The following is a 24,889-nucleotide window of genomic DNA, read 5'->3' as shown; positions in this document are numbered from 1 at the left end:
AAATCTTCTTGTACTTCATTAGCAGATAATGTGGCATGTTATTAAGTGATTCTAGTCAGCGTGGCTTTGTTAAAATATACAGTATGATTTTTTTTGAGTAAACAGTAAATGAATTTCATATTTTTCGAAACCACAGTTTTCCTTCAGCTTATTTTATACCTTTCAAAAATAGACATTACTGCTTTACTATAAGTTAGAAACAACAAAATACACATTCCTGCTCACCCCAAGCTTTCTTAGTGCATGTCATAGACAAGTTTAAGATGTACAAGAAATATAACCTAGAATCACTGTGAAGTCTTCAAGGTCCTTTCCGGGCAGATTTATGAAATTAACTAATGCACATGAAAATTTGGCTTTTAATAGTTTATTTAAAATTCTTGACACCATCCTCTTCTGCTGTCAGATATTATGAAGTCACAACAGCTGCTGGTGGAAATAATTGAAATAATACAGAAAAAGCTGTGTTCTGAAGTAAAGGTTAAGCAGTGAGAAAGAAAAGCATTTTTTCTTTTTATGGAAATAATTGCTGTAACTATGTCAACATCATTTCTGCCTAGGTCATGACTCACATAGTAATATATTGTTTTCATTCTAACTTTACACATATAAAAGCAATCAAAACACATTTTTGTACTTTAGTTGTAGATTTAATATAGTATTATGGTGTTATTTTTTACATCAGCATACCAAGCTACATGTGGTATCCATATTGCTTGAGTTCCTATATTATTATAGGCTTCTGCTACAAAATTTGTTTTTAGTAACAAAAAATGAATACACAAAATGTTATGTAGAAGCCAAGCCATTTAGAAATACAATCGTTCAAGCTTTTAAGTAAAGCACAACAGCTCTTTAATAACTAGACCAGAAGCCATCCCACCCTGAAGTTGTATTTACCAAGCTGTCTTCAGCAGCCAATTATTCCACTTAGTTTTTGCTACAAGGGAAAGAAGTGCTCCAAACATACAAAACAGTATTTCTTATGCTTTTTGTATGATATTTATAGACATTTTAGTAGTTGATAAAAATTACAAAGAATAATAGATTAAAATCGTGTTTATATATTTGAAGTCATATTAAACATTCTAAACTTGTGGATTACACAGATGAGAATTAGCTATATGTAACAACTTTTATAAGAAGCTAATCCTTATGTTAGTTGAATATTACCTTCTTCTGAATAGTTGGAACTTTCAATTTCTTTTTTCAGCTTTGTGCTTTTTTTTTTTTTTTTCTTGGAAGGACAGGGGTATAGAAAGAGAAAAGAGGCAATATCTGAAAAACAGTCCTTACTTATTTGCAATGTAGATAACTTTATGCTTCTCAATTACATCTATGTCATGCTCCAGTTGTTTCATCTGTGATTCCAGCTTTGCTTTATGCAACTTCTTGGGTATGGTGTCTATTTCTACTGAAAGACACTGAAATTCATGATGCACTTCCTCCCAGTTCTTTTTCAGCCCCTAGTGCCATCAGAAGAAAAGGAAATACATGAGAAAAATATATTTCATTAAGAATAGTATGCATATTGCATAAGAATAATATGCAAATTGCAATTTCTTTTTTAATTACCTTTGATCAAGCGTCACAGCAATGTTAAAACAATAGATAAATATATGAATAGTGTTTAATCATCTTAAATAGTTGGACTAAATCAATTAAATGCTTAAAAGTCAGGGTAGCTGCAATAGAAATAATTTTGATTCATTTTGATATAAGGAATGATCTTCAAAAAACCCTGTGCTTTGGAGAGAAAAAATTAGTCTTTAACAGGCAATAACCAAGTAATCATCAAACTAGCCAATGAAGGAGGAGCTACAAAAATTAGAAACCGACAAAAGTATGTCAGTGTGACTAACAGTCAGCTCCACAGCCTACCAGGAGCTCAAGGAAGACTCTACACTTCATTTCCAGTCCTGTGTATCTTCAAGAAAAAAAATGTATAAAGTTAATAAAGAGTGAAGCTTCCTTATGCTATGTAAGAGACTTTCCATGCTGTCAATAATGTACAGGTAGGCAACTTTAAATGCTCTATTGTATTTAAATCTAGTCTGGTAACTGAGGAACTTCTAGGGTTCATGAAAGCTCCTCCAAAACTCATGTCACTCCAATTCCTACTTTTCTCCAAAAAGCAACAGGAATTATTTTACAAACCTCACCACAGAAACCACTTCCCTCATAAACAGCAACCTTGCTGCTGCAGATACCACTGCATTGCACATGGTGCTACTGACCTTAAGAGATCACAAGAATACCAGTGCTTGGAAATCCAGCTCAAATTCAATGGCATTCTCACTCAGTTTACCTCACCACCAGCTTCTATTCCAGCAACTGAGACCTTCTTCAGACCATGGGCACCTAACTGATCTCACAGTATTTGAACTGTTATGAGCTATTTTAAAGAAATTCTAAATAATTGCATTCCTTCCTTAATCTCCATCTACAATAACATACACATGCAACTTCTTTATCATTTGGACTAAAAAATGTAGCTGTCACTGACCCTATCACCAAAAATTTAAACAACTGCCACCTTTCTGGAGTGAGACTACACAATGAACTACTGAAGTGAACTGTACCTGCCTCATATAAAAACCCAGGACTAAAACCCTGCCTCAAACAGACAAACAAAAAGCAATAATCTGAAACATAATAAAATTTCAAACTTGCCTTTACATCCTCACAATTAGTGCAACACATGCTCTTACTTTCTCTCCTAAAGAGGATGACCAAAATCTGCACATCCTGTATATTGCCTATACCACAGGAGTGTAGGTTATTCAATGCACAAATGTCCTCATGAAAACTCTGTGGGTGTACTTAATAATCACACCTACTATAAGGAACTTATGCAGCAGTCAGCAAGCAATACAATATGGCTATTGGTGAGAGAACACTTTTCCAAAACAACTTCATTTTTTTGGCTCTCAGTTTTGTTTCCTTAAGGGATATCACAAAATATCTTCAGAAATGAAGAACTGAGGTTAATCTCCCAGGAACTCCATTTCCAACTCTCCTCTGTGATTCAACTGATACACTGATTTCATGGCACACTGTGATTTCCAAATTCAGGTCCTTCTTCACTAGTCATCTTTTCTCCCAGACTTGATTATTACCTTGCTGAAGTTCAATTTACAAGAATTATTCTTAATCCTAGCTTTGAATCCGTTGCTTCCGTTTTAGATCTCAAGGACTGTTGTTCCTAAAAACTTGTCTGATTTGGTCCACTGTATGAATGGATTTAACAGGAAAAATGCCCTTTCCCTGTAAAATGCCTACTAAGCATAACATACATTTTAATATGAACCAATATTTGACTAATTCAAAGCAGTGTATTTGTTGCACAGAAATTCATATTTTTTGTATATTCATACCAGGCATTGACTTGGTGTTCCCTACAAAGGTTATTCCAACATTCTTTATATACAAATGCCTACATAAATTTAAAAACTGTCTCAACACATGAAAGAAGAGCAATGTGCAAGGCTGTTTATTTACTGTCTTGTAATGCTACTTGTCTTTTAATCTAAGGCTGTAAAGCATTTATATAAGGCTTCTAGTCTACCAGGCATAAGGTATACTTTACAGATATATCATCATGAAAATAAATACAGCATTTCTGATATTTTGAAATAAAAGTCATTCATAACTTTTTGAATAATTCTACTTTCTCTACATTAGTAAAAACTGGTTTGGAAATCGTTGAAAACAGTGGGGTTAAAAATACATTAAAGCATCCACTCATCACAACTTACTCTATCCCTGTAGAGTGAAGAGATCAAAAGCAGTTCAAGATTCCCTGTGTAAAAATCTCCCTCACAGCTCCTCCAACAGCAATGTAATTTGCTGACCACTATTGCTCTGGGCTAGACCACAAACTGAAGATCTAACTCTATATAAGGAATTCGAATACATGCTAGATCAGTGAGAAATATGTACTGCATTTATCAACATTCTCTTTTATTCTCATGAAAAGTTCAACCAAAGTAAGCATAATGAATATGTAGTTCAAAAATGTTGGCACTTCCATTTATTTTTGTAGGTTCATAAGGCTTGATTTTGTTCTCAGACATCTATTGCCACATATTTTTTCAAATCAGATAGTGCACATGTGTTCAATAGCAGTGTCAATTATTTTAAAAGACAGGATTTCCCATATGTCTACAGCTGAGCACTGGGTAGGAGTCTCATACCCTGAGGACACTAATTCCTCCTGGAGATATATCTGTGTGAGTCATCTGGCCCATGGCTGAGCACATTTTTGAAAACTTTAAACAAAAATACTGATTTAACAAAAATAGTAACCCCCTTTTTTAATTAAAAAACAAACAAAAAAAAACAAACAAACAACAAAAAAAACCCAACACATTTCAGCTCACTCTTGTATTTTAATAATAAAGAACATAATTTTAATCAAACAAAATCAGAACTGTGAGCATCTGAACTGACATGCCTTCTTTCACACATATATTTGCTGCACAGACAACTTGCTGGACCATCATATTGTCCCATGCCTTCCTCACCGTAACAGTATCTTCATCTTCCCCCTTGCTGTTATATTCCTTATACTGTGGTCAATGTGATACCCTCGCTTCTCTCCCAGCTAACCTTTGTAAGTAAGTTAGACACTGGGTTTTGTCTCTAGTTATTCTGCTGATTTTTTTTTTTTTTTGTGGGAATTTAGCATCTTGGAGATGTCAATCCACCTGCTAATTTGCTTCAGATGTCTGCCAAGATCCAAAGACATTAAGGAACAGACTGACAAACAGATACCATAGTAATGTAAGCCTAATTTTCATAGGAAATTTGGCTAAAAGTGGTTATGAGAAATTCCATTTAAAAAAAAATGGATATAATTTAAAAATTTTTATTTTCTCTTTTTGTCTTCTTTTTTCCTTCTCTATATCTTTTATGGCATTATTTCATTTTAGAAAGATTTCTACAATAAAAACTTTCTGAAAGACAGTATACAAAAGTTTGACAAAATAGAATTTTCCAGTCATTGTTCTATATATATATTGCAGTTTAATTCTGTTTGCTGGTTTTGCCACATTTAAAAGCATGGCCTTATATTTTACCCAGTGAGGTTACAAGATGAAGATAGAAACTGCCAACAAATGTAGCAATGATGATATACATCAGGAAAAAAAAATATCGTGATTTATATTTTCTATGATTCACAAGTAGAGAGTCAGAACTGTCTCCAGACCCATATAGGTTATTTTCTGCATTTCTTTAAGTTTCACTGAAATTCCAAGTAATTAAAGAGGACATGAATCTAACAGAATTTAAGTACCTGTAAAACAGGACTAAAACTATAGATAGATCAGCTCCTTTCAGCTCAATTTGCAACTGTTCTGTAGCTCCATCTAGTGAAAAAGTAGGTAACTCGTTTGCCTTGCTTAAAGATCTAATTTTATTATTCATATTGATTTACATTACCTCATTAATCTTATGTACATGTTACTAATTACACTAAGTCAAAATATGTACCTGTAGAAGATTTTCCCTTTCTTCATCAGATAACTGCTTCATGGCTTTTTTCTTGAGACACTCCAAGACCTCGGTCTCATAATCTTTCTGAGCTTTCTTTGTTTCTTCAGTTCTCTGTGTCACATATTTTGGTGTAATGCCATAATCCTAGAAGTGCAAGAAGAAGTGTCTTACATGAGCTTAGAGAAGAAAACAAAGACATACCTGTGATCTATACTTTTACAAAGACAGTTTGAAAAGGAATTTTGTTCCACTGAGCAGTAAAATTTTAAATCACCATGTTTTTAGAAATATGAAATGTAATTCTCTTCGTAATCTGAGAAAGACATATAAAGAATTCCCTTCATTTTTTTTCCCCAAAACTTCATAAGAGAATCCAGAAACCAAAACATGTATTTATTCAAACTGATGCTTGAGTGAGGAGTTTGAAATTTGTTAATGACAGAAAGCTAGTTTACATTTTACATGGTGCCAAGTCCTACTGTCTGGAATGCACATTCCTTGGATACTTTCTTTGAAATATCTTCCAGTATCCTGTTTTTTGCTGAAACATTGCATGCCACAAAAGATACTGAACAATGTTAACAAGATAGGAACGACAGACTATCTCATAATGGATATGGCAGATTTGTGTCTCTGGGAGGAACAATAATTTCTGAATATCCCAGATGCACTTGGGGTACAACTCTATTTTGACTTATCCTTTATTGAATGTAGCCTATCTAGCTCTCTTAGAAGGTACAAGAATCTACCTTGTTTCCACCAAATGCTAAATGATTCACAAATCTTTTAGTGTAGGGTAGCACTTTAGGTTAGCCAAACAAAGGTATCACAAGGACTGCCTGTTCATGTTTTTGCATCTGCTGTTATAAGCTACGTCATATATCATGTCTTTTTTTGGCATAACACTCAGTCATGAATGGACTGTTGAGCTTGGAGACGACTGACCTTGAAGACATGCCAGTTCTCTCAACTCTTTTTTTCTTTTTAGTGTTTTCTCCCATGGGGTCCTGCTTCCTAGTTCCCTGAGGAAGCCGATGTCTGCTCTCCTGAAGTACAGGGTGTGTACACTATCACCTGTCTCCCTGTGGAAGAGTGGATCTTAAACTACTTAACGGCTTTACAACCAAGTTTACCACTGATTATCACACCACTGACCAGTTCTTCCTGATTTGCAAGTAGCAGAATTAGAAGAGCATGGTCAATAGTTGGCTCATTCACCATCTGTGTTAAGGAGCTGTTGCTGACATGCTCCAGGAACCTTTGCATTGCTTTCATCCCATTGTGTTGGTCTTTCAGCAGATATCAAGGACGGTGAAGTCTTCCATGAGAACATCTGCTTGTGATCTGAAGATTCCCTCAGGTTGTTTAAAGACATTCCATCCAGTTCCTCACCTGATTAGATGGTTTGGAACAACCATGCCTGTGATGCTTACTGGCCTTTCCTCTGATTCTGACCCATGAGCTCAACCAGCCTGTTGCCAATTCCATAGAAGAGATCCATAAATCTGAACCACTCCTGCAGCCAACGGGCAACCACTTCTCTTCTTATTCATAAAGAGTTAGCATGCATGCATCCATCCACAAGACTCCAGGCAGAAGAGCTTCCCACCATGTCTCCATTATTCTGATGATGTTAACTCTGAACCTGCACACAGAGCTCTAGCTTTTTCTGTTGCTTTCTCAGATTGTGCACAACTGACACGTGAGGTGGGCCCTCTTCCAAAGAGTTTGATCTGTCCTTCCCACCTTCCCACTCCCACTACCCTGCCCTATGTACTTATCACCCTCACCTCTGTTCCTTGATTGAACTGTAAGCTTTTAATACCACCTCCAGTTAAAAGCTCTTCTAACGAGGTTAGCAAAGATGTTGTCAACAATATCCTCACCCTGCTTTGTCCAGTGGGTCCTATCTCTTTGCCAGCATCTCTGAAAGACTGCTGAGTGAGCAGAAGTTGAAGAAATCGAGTCTAACTCTTTGTGCCCCTATTAGTTACTCCCCGGGTTCCCAGCGCAACACATCTGCTATTGCTTTAGCAGCATCATTCTGCAACATCTTTGCTGAGAGCATAAGCAAGTGAATACAGAGCAAAGGCAAGTCACAACTCTAGCGCCAGTGATTTCTCCTTGGCGAATTTCAAAGGTCTACCACAAACAGCAGTGGTATTTAAACATCTAAAAGAAAACCATAAACATTTCATAGGAGAATGCAAGAATCTAAGAATAGGCATTGCTACTCGTATTTTCACTACAATTTCATAAAACTTACCTTTTTCTTAATATATTTTGGAACAAGTCCTGAAGTTTCAAGCAGATATTTGTCTCCTTGTCTTCTATCAACATAAATAGGTTGAGGCTTTTTAGGCAATCCTGTGATAGCAGCAACTGCATTTGTATTTATAAAATTCTTTTTACTCTGAATTCCCATAACTGGGTGATCTGTCCTCCGTGGGACTGATAATGCAGGCAATTTCTTACTATCCTGTTCTTTTTTTCCTGTGAATTAGGCATGTAAACATTCTCAGTGATAACCTTAGAGAGCTTTGCAGTTTAATGTTATTACATTTTTGAAGAGAGAAAAATTATGTGCAAAATTACATAAAAACAGAAAGCAACTGTATCTACACTGAGAGGATTGATGGGGAACATACTATAATGAAAACTAGTATGCTTGTTGGGAATAAGAGAAGTTACATAGCTTAGGAAATACCGTGCTGTTTTGTAGATGAGTTTTCATAGACTATGCCACTCATTACCTCTTACCTGCAGTAGTATGAGACTTATTTAAAACATACGTAAAACTACATTTACCAGAGATACTCATTGTCAAGACCCTGAGAGCACCAGGAGACCCTCACCAGTCCCACCTGGTGCATCCACCCCACAGCCATAGGCCCAGGAGATCCATTTCAGCTCAACCCTGGGCTGTCAGTCTGTGGCTTAGCTACCGTGCAGGCGTGCCTGCCCTTAGCCCTGCTCCTGAAGAGCTGTGTGGTATCAGAGGGTGGATCTGGCCTGCTACCCCACCTTGCCTAGGCCATCGATAAGGCCCATTTTCATCACCACCCTGCTCTGCTTGCACGCCTCTGCTGTGCTGGGTCTGCTGCTGTAGGTGAGATCACTGCCCAGCCCGCGTTGTGGTCACTCTTAATTCCTGGCTCACCTTCCCTTAGGGAGTAGCCCTGTTCTCACTCTTCCATAACACTCATAACTTCTTGCAATGCATTCTCCAGAGAACACAAGAACCCTTACCTTTTCAGCGTAATCTTTTCTTCAACAGACCAACAGAAGGTCAACAGCCTCCTGAGTTGTCTCACTTCAGGTGAATGATAAAAGACAATTCATTCCCCACCTTATTTCCCAACAGATATAGCCCTAACTTACGGTCGTTATCAGAGGGAACTCAGAAGAATCTACAGTAGTTTGACTCAGGTTGTCTGAGTTCATGTTCTTCTTTGACAGAAAGCAAGTCTGTAATATCACCTGTGACAGCTCGTTCCTGCAACAGCTGGCTTCCTGATACTGGCCCTAAGAACCAGCACTTTTCTGGGTTTTTTACAACATGATAGCTTGCCATAACTTAGTACTGCAGGACACAGACTTAAATCTGTTTCTCAATGATGTTACTCTGGAAAACAGCATCTCAGTGAGCACCTGCTCACCCTTACCTGCAGAACACTTGCTTTGGGAGCCTCTGCTTCTTCTAGAGCCAGAAACAGAGTTTGCTTAAAATGAATGTCAGGGCCAAGTAATAAAACAAGATTCAGCTGAAGATTAGGAAACATAGTTTTTGTAGGGAATTGCTGAATAATCAAACTCTAAAGGAATGACATTCTCCCAGACTTTAGGGAAAAAAAAAATCAATCTTTCAGCTTTGTCCTTGCAACCTACTTTTTAACTAGATGGATCAAACTCAGTCTTCAAGGTGGCACAGCTATCATAAACAAAACACCATAATCCCACATAGATAACTGGTTAGGTTCAAAAGTCTCATGCTTTGAAAGAGCTCATTAAGCAACGTAACTTTTCTGACGTAAGTATGAGACTCCATCCAACAAAGGTTTAAGAACTTTCTGAGTTAATGATGCAGTTCCTTCTCAAGATCTCTTAGGATCTAATCGTAGTTATGAAATTACTAGTTTGGATGGAAGCTGTGATGTGTCATAGTCATTTTGAGGTTCTGGTACATTGACTCTAAATGCAAACACCCAATCGCATATTGCTATTATGAAGTTCTGAATCAGCAAGTTGAAACAGAAATATTGTGAGCTGCTTTTCTGAGAAAAATCGGTCAGAGTGCTCAATCTCAAAACATAGCCAGTTCGTAGTAGTTAACATAATTTTACAATAGAAATACTTGAAAGGAATCTTATGGACTGCTGCAAGTTACAGGTGAACTGGTTAGATTTCCTGTGCTCATCTAAAACACTAGTGTAGTAATTTAACTTCTTGAGCTTGGAAACATTAATGCTCAGATGCCATTAGGTATTGCATTCCGTACAGTGAATGCTGTTCAACTTTCCTGAAAAAGTGAAGACCTAAGTAGAAACCACTCAGGATGCCTACAGGACCTGAGGGACCAAAGCTTACCTTAAGGTTCTGATAATCTGCATTGTCTGAGGCATTAAGCCTCCAAGGCCTCCTGCGATAGTCTGTATTTTCAGTGCTAAAGTCATTTGTAAGTACCATGCAAATTTGGGTGCTGACTCACACATTCTCTTAGACAGCATTTTTTAATAGAGTACTTCAAGTTCTTCTGATTTTTCTTTTTTTTTTTTTCTTCTTCTTTTTTTTTTCCAACCTAAAAACAATTTCAAGCTAAAACTTCCTGATTCAGTTACAAGTTCTGACAGCAATGTACTTACAACTCTAGCAGTACTAAGGAGGTCATTCCACCCTTGCAGAGTTGGCCATGAAGCTGAACATAAGAACTGCCAACTCCTCATACCCAGAATTATGGTTTGTGCCTGAAAATAGGATGGTGGAAAACTGGTTCTTTGCAATAAAATATTCCATTTTTTTTATTTCTCTAACAAGCAGCTCTAAAAAAAAAAAAAAAAAGTTCTGTGCTCTGAACACTGTCAATTTAATGCTACAAGATTAAGAACCAACAGTGAATGCTGAAGAGTAAAAGCTGTATGTTGGTGATAACATCAAGACAGACACACATACCTACTTCATGTCTTCAAGCTCTAGAAACAATTAGTTCTCTTTTAATATGCCTGTTAGTATTATATACTTTATTATTAATGACCAGTTGCAGGAAAGAATGACATACGAATCTAAATTACATAATTGTAAATTGAAACATCAGCAGGACAGAATATACCATCAACACATCTTCAATATTTAAATAACTCCAGGCAAAAGAGAGATAATTTTTCTTTATATTTCATCCGGCTTTGTATCATGACAGAAAATGCTCACTGTATTTACTAATCACATATGTAATCTCCTTTTTGCTTCTTTTAGTATTTTACGCAATAAATAAGAAAGAGAAACATTTTTGTGAAATAGTAAATTAATTTCAGCATCATAGAGGCTATAAATGGAACAATGGAAACCAACCCAGCTTACAAAAATCATTTAAAATTAAATAAATGAAACAAAACAGATCCTCTATAACTATTATTTTCAATATTAATATTAAGAATTCTAATATAATAAAAAATACATTGCCTTTCACATATTTAAAGTATGCACTTACTCGCTGGTAGCTTGGGTTCCTTTGAATGTTTCTTCAGAAAGTTTTTTGGAGACGGCACCGCAACTTTTGCTGGCCCCATAGTTTTCCACTGAGCTTTACTTTTCTCTATTTCTTGTTTCACAGACGGTCTAAATGTTGATATATACCTTTGATGTTAAACAATAGGCATAAAGAAGTTCAAGGTCAGAAAATTATTAAAAATACCTCTTCAAAGATTATACATTTTTGCATTAGTTCATGCCAGAAGACTGAGCTATTTTGTTTTATACTCTCCCAAACAAAGGCCATCATCATTCATATAACCTCTATCTTAAAAGTATGCTCAGTACCACACTGATAAGTTGTACTTCTGATTCTGAAGCTAGCTTGCTTCTTCCTCCTCCTGTGTCTCCAAGGCCAGTATTATCACAATTTGGCAAACAGTTCCTGTATCATATAAATACTGAACACAGACATTCTGAAGCTCAGCACTACTTTGAATATTGCTTACTAAGTCTGACAAAAACATGAATTCTTTATTTTTATTAGGTTATATGTTACACACTTTGGTCTTTGATTTTTAACTACATTTTGAAAAAAATATTTATTTACGTGGCTTTTTGTTTTGTTCAAAAATGCATCCTAAATATGTAGCTGTTGTGCATCTACAAGAAAATATTAATCATGAGCCTACTTTGTCGGATTTTGTACATTTGAAAATCTGTAGTCTGAGGGAGATGCAAACACCAATGTACCTCACGTTTCAGAACCTGCAGTTGCAGTAGAACCTTGTGTAACAGTAATTAAACATAACAGAGGAAAAAGCTCAGTTGGCTTGAAAAGATACGAGATCTGTATTGATAATGAGAACATTCAATGTTTCACTCTGTGGAATGAAACTGATTTTACAGGTACGTAAACCTCATGCTTCAGGAAACACTTCAAACATTGTTGAGAGTTGGACAGAATGTCCTTGAACATCACCTTATCTTATTAACGTCCAGCCACTGCATCACTGTCTCAGTGCTCCTGTTGAACCATTTGTTATATGTTATTTAAAGAGACTTGATACACAGCAAACTCTGTAGTTCTTAAATGGCACAGACCTGAACTACGATCCTGAACTATTGTCATCTGTCATGGTTTTGGCGTTGACTTAGAAGGCTAACACGAAAATCACAGCAGCTCAGACATGAAGAGACATATGCACACACTGCTGTTTTGGTGTCATGTTGCATATGGAACTGAATTTACCACTGTAATCAAAAGTTTGTAAACATGCTACAAAAGAAGCCAAATGCTGATGATTAGCTGATCAGCAGTGATTTGCCACCATCTGAAACACTGCTTGCATGGACACTTTCCTGAAGAAGCAGAACTCATAAAGTTAAGGCTACCTCAGTACCTTTTAAAATTTGTTCAGCTTTAGGAACCATGTCACATTAATCATGTACATAAGATTATATATAGTTCCAGAAATACCCTATAATTATATATATAAAAAATTATATAATTTTTTGGTGTGTGTTTGTTAAATTCATGGCAAACAGCCATATTTTAGGCATGAACCCACCACATTCAGATACCACTGTTTTCCTCACCATTTGGTAAAAGTAGCATTGTAGTCACACAGCAGAGAAAGGTAGTGACTTCATGATGATTTACTTATTTTGAGGAGTTTGACCTATTAGTATGCACACCGTCTTGAAAATAGAAAGATAATGAGAAGGTATTGAGCTTATTCCATACTGGCATAAAGTTTAAAGCTGTCTTTTTACAATGCCATTTGAATACATCTATAGGCATTCTCTTTGGACAAAGAGTTGTGACTGTTACATGTTTTGGTGACTGACATATGGCCAAAATGGTAAATAAATGGTGTCATACAGCAACAATAGATGGTTAGAGAGGGCTGCAAGTAAGAAAACATGGTTATGGGGGACTTCAGAATCTTAATTCATTCAGCATTTGGTAAGAGGAGAAAAAACAATATATTTATAAAAAGACAGTTAGTTCCTTAAGCCTTCCCTTGGGATATCAAAGTTGGAGAAAATGAAGATGCTTGCCCTGTACCTATGGCAGTCATATGGCTATGACTGCCATGCCTAGTACCCAGCCAGCTGAGAACGAAATATATATGATCTCATTTTTAAAAAGACCCCAGATTTTGTATGCATTAAAAAAAAAATGTTCAAGTCATGCTATTAACCAGTTCTGACAGTGTTGTTACCAGCTGGGTACATGGCACATTGCAAACTAAAGCAGGAGGTGAGGTGACAAAATGGAAATCAGTGAGATGAGAAGGGGATTTAGTCTGACTGTGTACAACCCAAAGAATCCTTTGCCCATATTGAACCTAATGGACTATGGTCACACAGTATCCAAACCCTTGAGTGGAATTAAGACAGGAGAGGACCTGGCGTGCTGCTTGCCTTCCATAATGTTGTTTCACTGCACTCTGCCCACCAGAGGTATCCTTCATTCACAGGGGAAATCAAAAAGGGCGTACCATCTATTTTTTATATGGTGTATAAAAGTTCAGAACTAGAAATCTGGCAAGTCTGAACACTTTTACCTGAAAAGCATTCAGACGTTGTGCCTTTGTTCTAACAAATGCCACAGATACTGCTATTCATTTTACAGCTACTGAGTTATAGCCTGGGTTAACGTTTCACTGAAAATGCTATGTCTAACAGTGTTCTTCCATACAAATAGCAGGAACCTGAAAATACAACATGCACATCAAATATGAGCTTTACAAAAACCCTCGGAGCATTAATACTAGGCGAGCAGAAGGCGTTTTTAATGCTTTTAAGGTAAGGGGTGAGAAGGAAGTGAAATGATGTCAGAAGATGCACCTGACGCATGAGAATGCAGGTGTGACACAGAAAAAAAAATAGAAAAAAAAAATAGAGCTTTTCAGCTGCTTACTGAAAAATCATTAAAAGCTGAGACAACAAAGATGTCACGCAATTCCTGTGCGTGGGACAGATGGCTTCACAGCTTCCTTGTCATCAGGCGAGGTGGCACCAAACTGAATCATCAGCGGGCTGCAAACCCCCAGCTGCCAGCCGGTGACTCACCGAGAGGCGCGATAACGCCACAAAAAATCCATTTTTTTTTTAAAGTTCCCTGCAAAAAAAATCAATTTTTTTAAAGTTCCCTGCAAAAACCTCAATGTATTGTTATTATTTTTTAATTACCCGCAAAATACAGCGATACAGCGCCTGGCCCGAGCCGAAGCTCTCGGCCCCACGTACCTGGGCGGCCTGGCGGGCGGCTGCTGCAGGCGGGGCAGGAGGTTATAGATGCTCTCCGGGGCCGCCATCTTGTGGCCCAGCGTCGCGGCCGCGGTTGCCAGGGAAACGCGTTGCTAGGCGACAGCGCACCGAGGGGGCGGGGCTACGCCGTCGCTCCCCCCCCTCCCTCCCCTCTGCGGGTTGCGCAGGCGCGCTTGGCGGAGGTGAAGCTAAGAGCGGCGCGCGTACGCCCGGACTGAGGGCGGGCAGGCGGGGTGCAGAGGGGAGAGCCGGGTGGCTGCGCATGCGCGGTGTGAGCCTGGAGGGGTCGGGGGGGGGGCAGTACGTGAGGGGCCTCGCGGCGGGCGGGGGGGGTTCGTGAGGGAGGGGGCGGTGGCGGCTGTGGCGTGAGCCCTCGTCGCGGCCTGCCCGGGCTGCCTTGTCTTGTTTTTCTCTTTTCCAGACCTCGCAGCGCCCAGAAGCGAGCGTGGCCCCTCCGTGACGGTGCACAGGACTCCTAAAGCTGCCGCAGTGCCCTGAGATAATGTTTTGGAAGCCTCCCGTGGGTGGGAGTGCCCCACGGAGCGGGAGCTCCCGTGGGAGTTAAGGTTTGTCCCCAGCACGCGCTTTGTGCTGCCTCAGTGAGCCTTTATTGTCGTGATCGGGGGGGTGTGAGCGACCCTGCCACCTCCAGTGGCTCTGAGGGTTTTGTGTGTGGTGACCTGTGGGCTTCTTCACCCGTGGGTGGCTTTCCTTGAGGAAACGAGGTGAAGTGTGTGCACGCAGGTGACTTATTTTTAGCATTTTGGTCTGTGGGAGGGTTGAGGTTGTTTAGGAGTTTTTTACTCTACATAAAAACTCCAAGGAAAGTAAAAGGATATTTTTTCTGCGTTAACATTTTTGAAGCATGAGTATTACTTATCTTGACCTGCCTTGAGGTCTTCAACAGCTGCCAACTGCCTCTCCCTTCCTTGGGCTCTGCAGTTTAACCATACCTCACGTCTCTGCAAACTTTGTGTCCATACCAATAACTATAACAATTTTCACTTGAATTCTTGTCACCAGTTGTGGCTGTTAAGATTTTGGTTATCTGCTAGTGATACATAGATGCCCTCAGCAGTCCGAGTGGAGGGTTGAGGTGTATTACCAAAGCTTCATTGGAGGTATGGGTATAAGCACTGCTTTAATAAAAAAAAGTAAAATAAAACAACACAAAAACCTGTTGGTAGAAGTAGCTGTAACTAAGGGTGGTTGGTTTGGTGCTGTAAGCTGGTGAACTCTCCTAGACATGAAGTCTGATTCAAGATGTTTTTACAGCATAGCTTTGCCACTGGAATAAGAGTGGTTGCGAGCTTGTTTGCATGTATACTTCATGTGGGTGCAAAATTGGATTAAACCGTAGTAGGTTAAACTTTCTGAGCAGCTGAATAAAATTCCCTGCAAATTTCTGCACCAAATTAACTGAGTTGATTTCAAACAATCCTTTAGGCTGCTTGTAAGTTTATGTAAACGTGGCAGGTATGTAACCAGAGAAATCTGTTTCTTGTACCTTTCTTGTCTACAGCTCTCATGTTGGGTGTTTTAAGTCCCTGTGTTGTAGATTGATAAAGCAGTCCAGATGTTACATCCTGCAGCTGTATAGCATGTACTGTACCTGAAAGGGAATCTGTAGTGCATCTAGACACGTAGACAGGTTGCTATGTTTGGCATGACTTGTATGCCCACAGTTCATTAACAAGGTTTGAAGTGATTCCTAGGTTAAATAAATAAAATCACTAAGATAGTGCCTCTAAGTCTTTTTTGAATCCTGAACCTATTTACATCTGGAAGTTTAAATACCTCTTTCTGGCCCTGTAGCTCTGTATGTTTGTACTCACTACAGTGCATTATGATTACAGTATGGCTTTATAATGATGCTGATTGTCACAACTACTCTTCACAGATTTTTTCTTGTTCTTTTAAATAACTATTACAAAAAACTCTGCATCTATACATCCTGTGCTCATCTTTACTCTGATTTACACCTTGTAATTACAGCGTGCTTACTGTGTCACAGCGCAGGGTGCAAACACAGAATACAGTGACGTTTCAGGCACTGGTTTGCAAGCTCATCTCTCCATGCAGAAGTGAGTGAGTGGAAAGATTTAGCTGATTACAAGTGCTTTGACTTTGTAACGTAAGCTAATAGATTGGTAAGACTAAAAGACAGATCTAGGAACGTAGAGCAGGGAACATCTGGAAGCAAAGACTTTGTGGTTTTCTCTTACAAAACCTGAGCTTCTATCATTTTTGGAGTTGGAGTGACCTGTGTCTCTGGAGTCATTTGATATTGGCCACTGTGATAGGGAACGGCAGGGTTCAAGGACTCTGGTAACTGTAAATGTAGTTTAACCCTGAATAGGTCTTTGGAAGATGGTAGGTTTCCCATTTTGGTTGCCTTCTGCAACTGTAGGCCTGTTCCTGCTCTCTGCAGTGCTAAAGCACTGTTGGACTGGAGACTTTCTAGAGAAATGGCTCTGAATGGCTGAAAGATCTGGCAGTTTATAGTGAATTCCTTCATTTGTTCTATTTAGTCAGTCCTGATTAACACAGAAAAACACTTCATCATTAAAAATTATTTTTCTGGACAAAGTAGCTGGTATATAAACAAAAAACAAACGAACAAAACCCACCAACCATAGTGAAGCAAGCAGCTGGGATGCTTGCAGTTATATTGAGTCTTTAAAATATAGTTACTAGAAATTGCTGATTGCAGTTTCGGTTATGTGTTACGGTGTCAGGAGGGAATAAAAATTGCAACTTGAAGCTTAGTCAAGTATTTCTGTCCTGCATATTGTAACGGCTATCCACTAATACAGTCTTAAATAAATAAAAACGTTGTTTTTACGTATGTTACATTTTAAAAGAATTGATGAATAACCCAAGAGGTGAAATTTTACATCTAAAATGATATTAATTTCCTAAAAGAATGTTTCATGTTGTTTTTCTTTAAACATTTTGTTCACGAACAGTGAAGAAATAATAATAACAAAGTTGTTTGCCTACCTACACTGAAAAATGACTCGGGAACAATTTTCTGTACAAATGTGTGTGGATTTTTTCCCCGAGCCCTCCTCTTCTATTGAGATTTTGAGTCCTTCACCGTTTGGCTCTAAATATCACACGCTTATCGTGTTCTGCAACTCCAGTTGGCACTGGCATTGATTTCTGTAAGCAAACAAAGCAATGTATTGAGAGTGTCTTGCCTGATCTGTGTTGAGGATGCTGCTTTCCTACTGATTTTTTTTTTTTGAGAGTAGAGTGTCTTCATGATGTCTGTTTCTCTCTCCCACTTTACACCAAATACACCCGATAAAATTCCATTATAGGATTTCTTGACAATTCACTTGGTCTGTCATCCCATCAGAAGAGAACTGGATGGAACTCTTCCAGCCTTGCTGTTGCCCAAGTGTGTGAGTTTTTATTGGATTTAAGAGGGTATTGCAATTTTTTAATTCCTTTTTTAGAAAGGAAATAAAAGACATCTTGGAAGTAGGAAAAGGCAGTATTTACAATCTTCTGATTACACAAGAATAATTAGCCTTTGTTATTTGTGAATGTGTACTTCTAAATAAGTCTACTAGCAGAAAAGCTAATTGATTTTGAATTCCTATGAACAATATTATTTGCAGAGAGTATTGTAGTGTTAAGTTTTGATATCTTTATTTAACCTGACAATATGGACTGCTTGAAGTTGGATTTGTCAGTGGAGGTGAGCTGGAGCTACGCAGGAGGGAGGGAATGAATGGTCTTATGTACAGCCCTGGCACTGAAAAAATCCTAACTGGATTTGTGTTTTCATTCTTGTTCTGAATTTTATATCCTTTAAGTTTTTCTGTAGATGTTTGCTGAAGGACTAATTGATATTTTTTTTTTCTTTTTGAAGCAATTAAGTGGATTGTCAAGTTGGCTTGAAAAAAAAAAAAAAAAGCAGAAGAAGATGTTTCATGTTAAGTATCAGCCTTTGAGACTGATAGCCCAAAGCAGTCTTTCTGGCATGTGTTTAAAACTGATGTTTTCAAGACCTGTAGCGTTTGCGCAGATATGGAAGTCGTGGTTCTCAAGCCATTCTCTTGTTGGAAACAAAAATATTATCCTGATGGGGCCTCCGGGTGCTGGGAAAACAACAGTTGGGAGAATAGTAGGTCAGAAACTGGATTGCCCTGTCATAGATATAGATGATGATGTCCTTGAAACAACCTGGAATATGAGCGTGTCGGAAAAACTGCAGGATGTTGGTAACGAGCAGTTTTTAGAGGAGGAAGGAAAAGCCCTGTTGAAGTTTTCAGCATCTGGAAGTGTCATTTCCCTTACTGGGTCCAATCCGATGCATGCTGCCGGCATGCAGCATGTGAAGCAAAATGGAATCGTTGTGTATCTGGACGTGCCCACGGCGGTCATTATGAGCAGGCTGAAGTCGATGAAGGTGGATCGCATTGTGGGCCAGGGTCCTGGCACTTCTCTCAAGGACATCCTTCAGTTCAGGAAGCAGTTCTACAAAAGGTGGTACGACGTCCGCGTGCTTTGTGGAGGGGATGTGGCAGCAGAGGTCGTGGCAGAAAAGGTACTCGATGCCGTGAAGAGATACCAAAACTCAGAACTGGAAACTTACGTTTCAACTAGGTCTAGTAGGTCTGGAAGGAGCACACAAAAAGACACTCACAAGTATTTCAGTGATGTTGTTATTGAGGGCTTAGCCCCCGATGGAGGACTCTTTGTTCCTGAGAGAGGACTTCCAAAATTCACTGCCGAAGAGTGGCAAAGCCTGATAGAAGCAACGTATGCTGAAAGAGCCCAGGTGGTACTCGAGAGATGCATACACCCTGCTGATATCCCTGCATCGAAACTGCGAGAAATTATTGGCATTGCTTACGGAGAAAACTTCTCTTGTTCTAAAATCGCCCCAGTTAGGCATTTGACAGGCAATCAGTTTCTCCTTGAGTTATTTCATGGACCGACAGCTTCATTTAAAGATTTTGCCTTACAGATGATGCCACATATGTTTGCATACTGCATTCCCAGGAGCTGCAATTACTTGGTTCTGGTAGCTACTTCTGGGGACACAGGGAGTGCTGTCCTGGATGGCTTCAGTCGTCTCCATGACATTGACAAACAGAGAATTGCTGTCATCAGTTTTTTTCCTGAGGATGGAGTAAGCCCCATTCAAAAATCACAGATGATTGGCTGTCAGAAGGAAAACGCCTGATCCATAGGTGTCAAATCCGATTTTGATTTTTGCCAGACGGCTATAAAACAAATCTTCACCAATTCTGATTACACTGGCTTTCTTACAGTAGAATATGGCACAGCTTTAGCGGCAGCAAACTCCATAAACTGGGCACGCCTGCTTCCTCAGGTAGTTTATCATGCCTCTGCATACCTTGATCTTGTTCAGCAAGGTATTATTGCCTTTGGAAGTCCTGTAGATGTTTGCATTCCTACAGGGAACTTTGGCAACATATTAGCTGCTTTGTATGCTAAAATTATGGGAATCCCTATTAGAAAATGCATTTGTGCTTCCAACCAAAACAATGTTTTGACTGACTTCATACAGACGGGTAGCTATGATTTGAGGGGAAGAAAGTTAGTTCCCACTTCCTCACCAGCAGTAGATATTCTGAAGTCCTCCAATCTCGAGCGGTACTTGCACCTGATTGCCGATGGGGACGGAGAACTGGTGACACAACTGTACAGCCAGCTGGAAAATCAGGGCCACTTTCAGCTGCGGAAAGATCTACTCGAAAAGCTTCAGCAGGACTTGGTGGCTGGCTGGTGCTCTGAGGACGACTGCCTCGCTGCCATTCACTCCGTGTACAGCACCACGGGATATATTTTGGATACACACACAGCTGTTGCTAAATTAGTTGCAGATCGATTGCAAGACAGAACTTGCCCAATTATTATTTCATCTACAGCTCATTATTCGAAGTTTGCACCTGCTATCTTGAGGGCCTTGAGGATTGCGGAAATCAAACAGAACCCATTAAGTCAGCTTCACTTGCTGAGTTCTTACAGCCCTCTGCCTCCAGTCCACTGGGGCCTGTTAGAGACGCTGAAAAAGAATGCGAATGAGCATCACCAGGTCTGTGCTGCTGATCTGAGTGTGCTGATGTCCCAGATAGAGACCTTAATTCAAAATCATTTTATGAAAGTTTTCTGAGCAACCGGTCGGACATCCACTGTGTCAATTGTGTGCTTTAGCCAACTGCATGAATCACAGAATCATAGAAATAAAGTCAAAAAATCCATCTGGCCTGTGTCCAGGCCACAGCGTAACATCTGCAGGGTTACATTCAATTGTCTTCAGTGGTGTTTTTAAGTAATGCATGCGAGGTTTGTAGCAGTGCTGAAGGGTTTTGAATTGAGAGGGCAGAAGCCTGGAGTACTCTTGTGCAGGCCACACGTACTAGAGACAGCAGCTGTGCAGGCTTCCCTTGGCAGCACTGTCCCCTTCACAAGCCTGGAGCGTTCTCCCCTGAAGGAGGAAGGTAATGAGGTCTGACCTTTCTGAAACAAATAGCTGTCATTTTGTTGTGGGAATGATGTGATCACTTGCCGGGGGTGATTGGTTAAACTCTCACTTCACTTAGGGCACTGGAACATAATATGATAGTGATGATGCTCAAATGTTACTAATGAGGGTTGATTTTGCTGTGAAGATTAAAGTATACTTGTGTTATTAATCCCTGAACCATGCAATTTGATGGTATGTTATCTTCTTATATGGTGTTTTTGTGTGTGTGTTGTGTGGCAAACATTTACACAAAAAGTCTGATTATTTGGGTTTTCAGATAGCGTGGTGGGTTTACCCTGCTAGGCAGCTAAACACCACAACTGTTCTCTCGCTCCCCTTCCTTAGATGAGGAGGGGAAGAAGTAAAGGAAAGAACAACTCACGGGTTGAAATAAGGATAATTAAATTAAAGGAAAAAAGAACTAATTATTAAGGAAAGATTATTATTAACTAAACAATTTAACTAAAGGGAAAAAAAAAAAAGAGAAAAGGGAGGGGGAAAGGGAAAAAAACAAAACAAATAAAGGCTATGTGGAAGTGCAGAGGAAAGAAATTACTCTACTTCCCACAAATGAGTGATGCTTGACCACGTCCTTGAAGCAGGGCCTCAATGCACGTAGCCGGTGTTTGGGAGGAGGACCGACGTTTTCACGAGAGCCCACCCCTCCCCTCTTCTTCCTGTTTCCACCTTCTATTGCTGGGTGTGACATGATGTGGTATGGAATATCACTTTGGTTGGGTTAGGTCAGCTGCCCTGGTGATGTTTCTCTTCTCACTTTTTTGGCCACCCCCTAGGAGGGTTAGGGAGAGTCCTGATGCTGTGCCAGCACTGCTCAGCAGCAGACACAACGCTGGGGTGATGCTACTGCTGTTCTAGCTACAAGTGCGGAGCACAGCACTGTATGGGCTGCTGCATGGAAAGCTAACATCCCATCCAGACCCAGTGCAGATAGTAACACCCCCTCCTCCCCAATATTCTCCTCTATAAAATAGAATCCTTCCTTCAATATTTATAATTTTTGAGATGTGACTCTTCCTCCAATGTACTGTGATGTTTCCTAGATCTCTTCTATTTCAATTTTCAACTTCTGAATACTCCTTTAATGTTATTTTATTTTTTTTTTATCATTAGCAGCAGTCTCCTTAAATAAGATTCAAACTTAAGTATTTATTTACATTTGTTTCTTGTACTCTATTTTTTAACTTTGAGGTCATGTAGCTTTCTTATTCTAATTACCTCTGTTATATTTTTCTTAGAGTAATTTTATTGACATTCAATTCATGCAAAGCATTAATTACATTATGAAGGAAGCTTCTCAGTTCTTGATATCAAGGAAAAGTGGAGGATGAATTTCAGTGTCTGGCAAATGTGATGGCATCAGAGATATTCATTGATAGCACAGATCTATTTCAGGTTAATCTGTTTTTGCTAATGATGGGCTCTTTATTTATTTATCAGAAAACATAGAGCAAGTTGACTTAGGAGATCATGTGGTTATGGGCAAACTTGATCTGTTAACTGTAGATTATATTTCACAAAGGTTTAAAATACAACTAGATTTCACAGTATGAGAAATGATAAAATGATGTGTTGGCAAGTTTTGAATGTTATCCAGTTACAGGTAAGAAGGTAAAAGCTCTGAGGTGTGAGGACGTACAGCTATGGGAGGCTGTGGTTCCCACCAAGATGCATAAAGGGAGAGGTATTGGCAAGAGAGTTGGTAATTGGTAACGTTTTTGCCTCTTTGAGAGTCAACATCTCATAGATGTCAAAACTCATTAGCGGCTTTGATCAGTTGCCAAAATACAGAGACGAGATAATGCTAATAGAATCATTCCACCCCCTTCCCTTGTGTGCCTGCTTGTACTTTTTGTCACATTAGAGGTGAAGAAAGCACCATCCAACAGACTACTTGAAAACATCCTCGGTTTATGTGAAGTGTTCCAGCGTAAGCTGAAAGACCCAAGCATGATTTTACGATGTGCATTTGCCCCAGTGAATGTGTTCTGTAGTAAAGTCACATGTAGCTGATAAAGGTGTGACACAATAGCTCTTCAGATTCTGCCATTCTTGGATGCTTTTTGAGGATCTTTCTTGTTACTTTCTTGTTACTTTCTATGTTCAGACCTTGTTTCTTATTTCTGCAATAACTTTGGAAAATCATTTTTGTAACATAAGAATGACTTTTTAAAAAAAAAAAAAAAAAAAAAAAAAAAAACAAAACCAAAAACACAAAACTGTAAGGAAAATGTTGCATAAATATGTTGCCAAAATAAAAGAATTGTGCAGATAATTAGTGCTCATCCACCTTTCATTTCTGAATGTATCAATTTGATTCTTGTATTAGTCCCAAGTGGAAAAAAAAAGTTCTCACTGTATATGCTCAGTACAAAGCATGAATTCTAAATCTAAAAAAAATAAAATAAAATTCTTCCTGGAATGGGAATTGGTTTCATCTGGAAACTGGAAATTCTGTAGGACCTGGTTCCATGGGGTTTGGTACCATTTGTCATAGAGCAATTTCTCATGCACAGTTGCAGTACATTCTAGAAGTACCTACAAAGAAGAGCTTATTTTTGTGGAAAGTACCTAAAAGAGAAAAGTTGAGATTTTATAAAAGATTGGGCTAGGGGTCTATGACCTACCTTGAATTAGTTGATTATTAGATAAATCAGGAAGAACTAAACCTGTCTAACAGAAGATTTATTTTGGCGCGACTCAAGCAATTGATATTTCAAAGTTCATGGCTGTAACTCAAGCTTGGTTTGAGGAAAAAAGTGAAATTCCTAGTTAATATTTTCTTACCATGTGAACCAATGTAACAGGTGATATGGTTACTTGAATCAAATAAGTACAGAAACGAGCAGTTGTGCTGAAGGGTTTTTAATATGAAAGTAAAGATAGTGATTGAGGAGCATGTACGGTCTTAGTACATTTCTCAGAATGTCTAAACTCATTAACAGTACAATACTTGATTAATTATTAAAAAAAAAAAAAAAAAGAATTGGGCTTTGTCATTTGTCATACCTTAAATGAACTATTTTTGTGTGCCACGTCTGCTTGTGGATCCTATTAATGGGTGCTATTAAAATACCGCAGTAGTGTCACAATCCCAAATCTATGTGGTATTTGTGACTAGGTGCTGGTGCTGTGTTGTGGTAGCTGCAACGTACAGTCCTCTCTCTTGCTTTGACCTGCTGGGCCTGGAGGAATGGGAGAGGAGAAAAAATTTCCAGTGTGCTCACTGCTGTGACTGGCTGTGGGGTATAGGATAGGACAGTAAGGGAAGCAATCTTTGCCCTTTCCCAGCCCAGCTTCTCTAAATGTCATTCAGCAAAATACCGTAGTTCAACAAACATTGTGCAGGTTTTTTTCTCGCTGTGTTACAAAAGATTCAAAGGTCATTAACTGTTCAGAGTGAACACAAGTACTGTTTTTTGTTGTTTGCAGACATTGTACACCTTGAATTCTGTCACATAATATTTTCTATAAGAAAAAATGGTGTACTTATGATGCACCAAAGCAAATTTACATTCTAATGGTTAGTAGGATTCTCAAAGGTGTTTGGGCTTGATGTACACAGTTTGCTCCTATTTGCTTAAAGATGGGATTTTGCAGTCTAAATCAATGTCAGCCAGGTTTACAGAGAGTGGGAGCATGTATATATATGCATTTTTACTGGCTTTGTTGGCCTGGAGTGATAGCATAGCTTTAGTTAAGCTATTTTCTGTATAAATAAATCTTTGAACACTGATGCCACATGAAAAATCTTAAAGGCAAATGTAACGAGGAATGGTTTGTAACACCTATATTTACACTTTCCATTATAAAAGTATTTATATGGAAAATGCTTTGTAGTTCTTGCAGACGTACCAGCTGCTCATTACTTGCCTTTGTAGAATCACTACGGTTGGA

At 38.8% G+C, this 24,889-nt stretch overlaps 2 protein-coding genes across 2 annotated transcripts; one reads left to right on the top strand and one right to left on the bottom strand.

Moving 5' to 3' along the window:
- Positions 1 to 1,292: 1,292 nt before the first annotated feature.
- ENKUR (enkurin, TRPC channel interacting protein) lies at positions 1,293 to 14,510 on the bottom strand (the record flags this gene model as incomplete). Its single annotated transcript, XM_084282746.1, has 5 exons — positions 1,293 to 1,466; positions 5,497 to 5,643; positions 7,766 to 7,992; positions 11,204 to 11,349; positions 14,443 to 14,510. The coding sequence occupies 5 exons, from the start codon at positions 14,508 to 14,510 to the stop codon at positions 1,293 to 1,295; spliced, it is 762 nt and encodes a 253-aa protein (XP_084138872.1).
- A 135-nt stretch (positions 14,511 to 14,645) lies between these two features.
- THNSL1 (threonine synthase like 1) lies at positions 14,646 to 21,151 on the top strand. Its single transcript, XM_084282196.1, is given in 4 exon segments — positions 14,646 to 14,666; positions 14,885 to 15,029; positions 18,347 to 19,663; positions 19,667 to 21,151. Coding segments are annotated over 2 exon segments (2,217 nt in total). The 5' UTR covers positions 14,646 to 14,666; positions 14,885 to 15,029; positions 18,347 to 18,400; the 3' UTR covers positions 20,621 to 21,151.
- Positions 21,152 to 24,889: the final 3,738 nt, after the last annotated feature.

This window comes from Netta rufina, assembly GCF_964035555.1.
Source record: "Netta rufina genome assembly, chromosome: 2".
NCBI classification, from domain to species: Eukaryota; Metazoa; Chordata; class Aves; order Anseriformes; family Anatidae; genus Netta; species Netta rufina.
The sequence above is the reverse complement of the archived record's forward strand: the minus strand, read 5'-3'. Positions and strand labels throughout refer to the sequence as shown.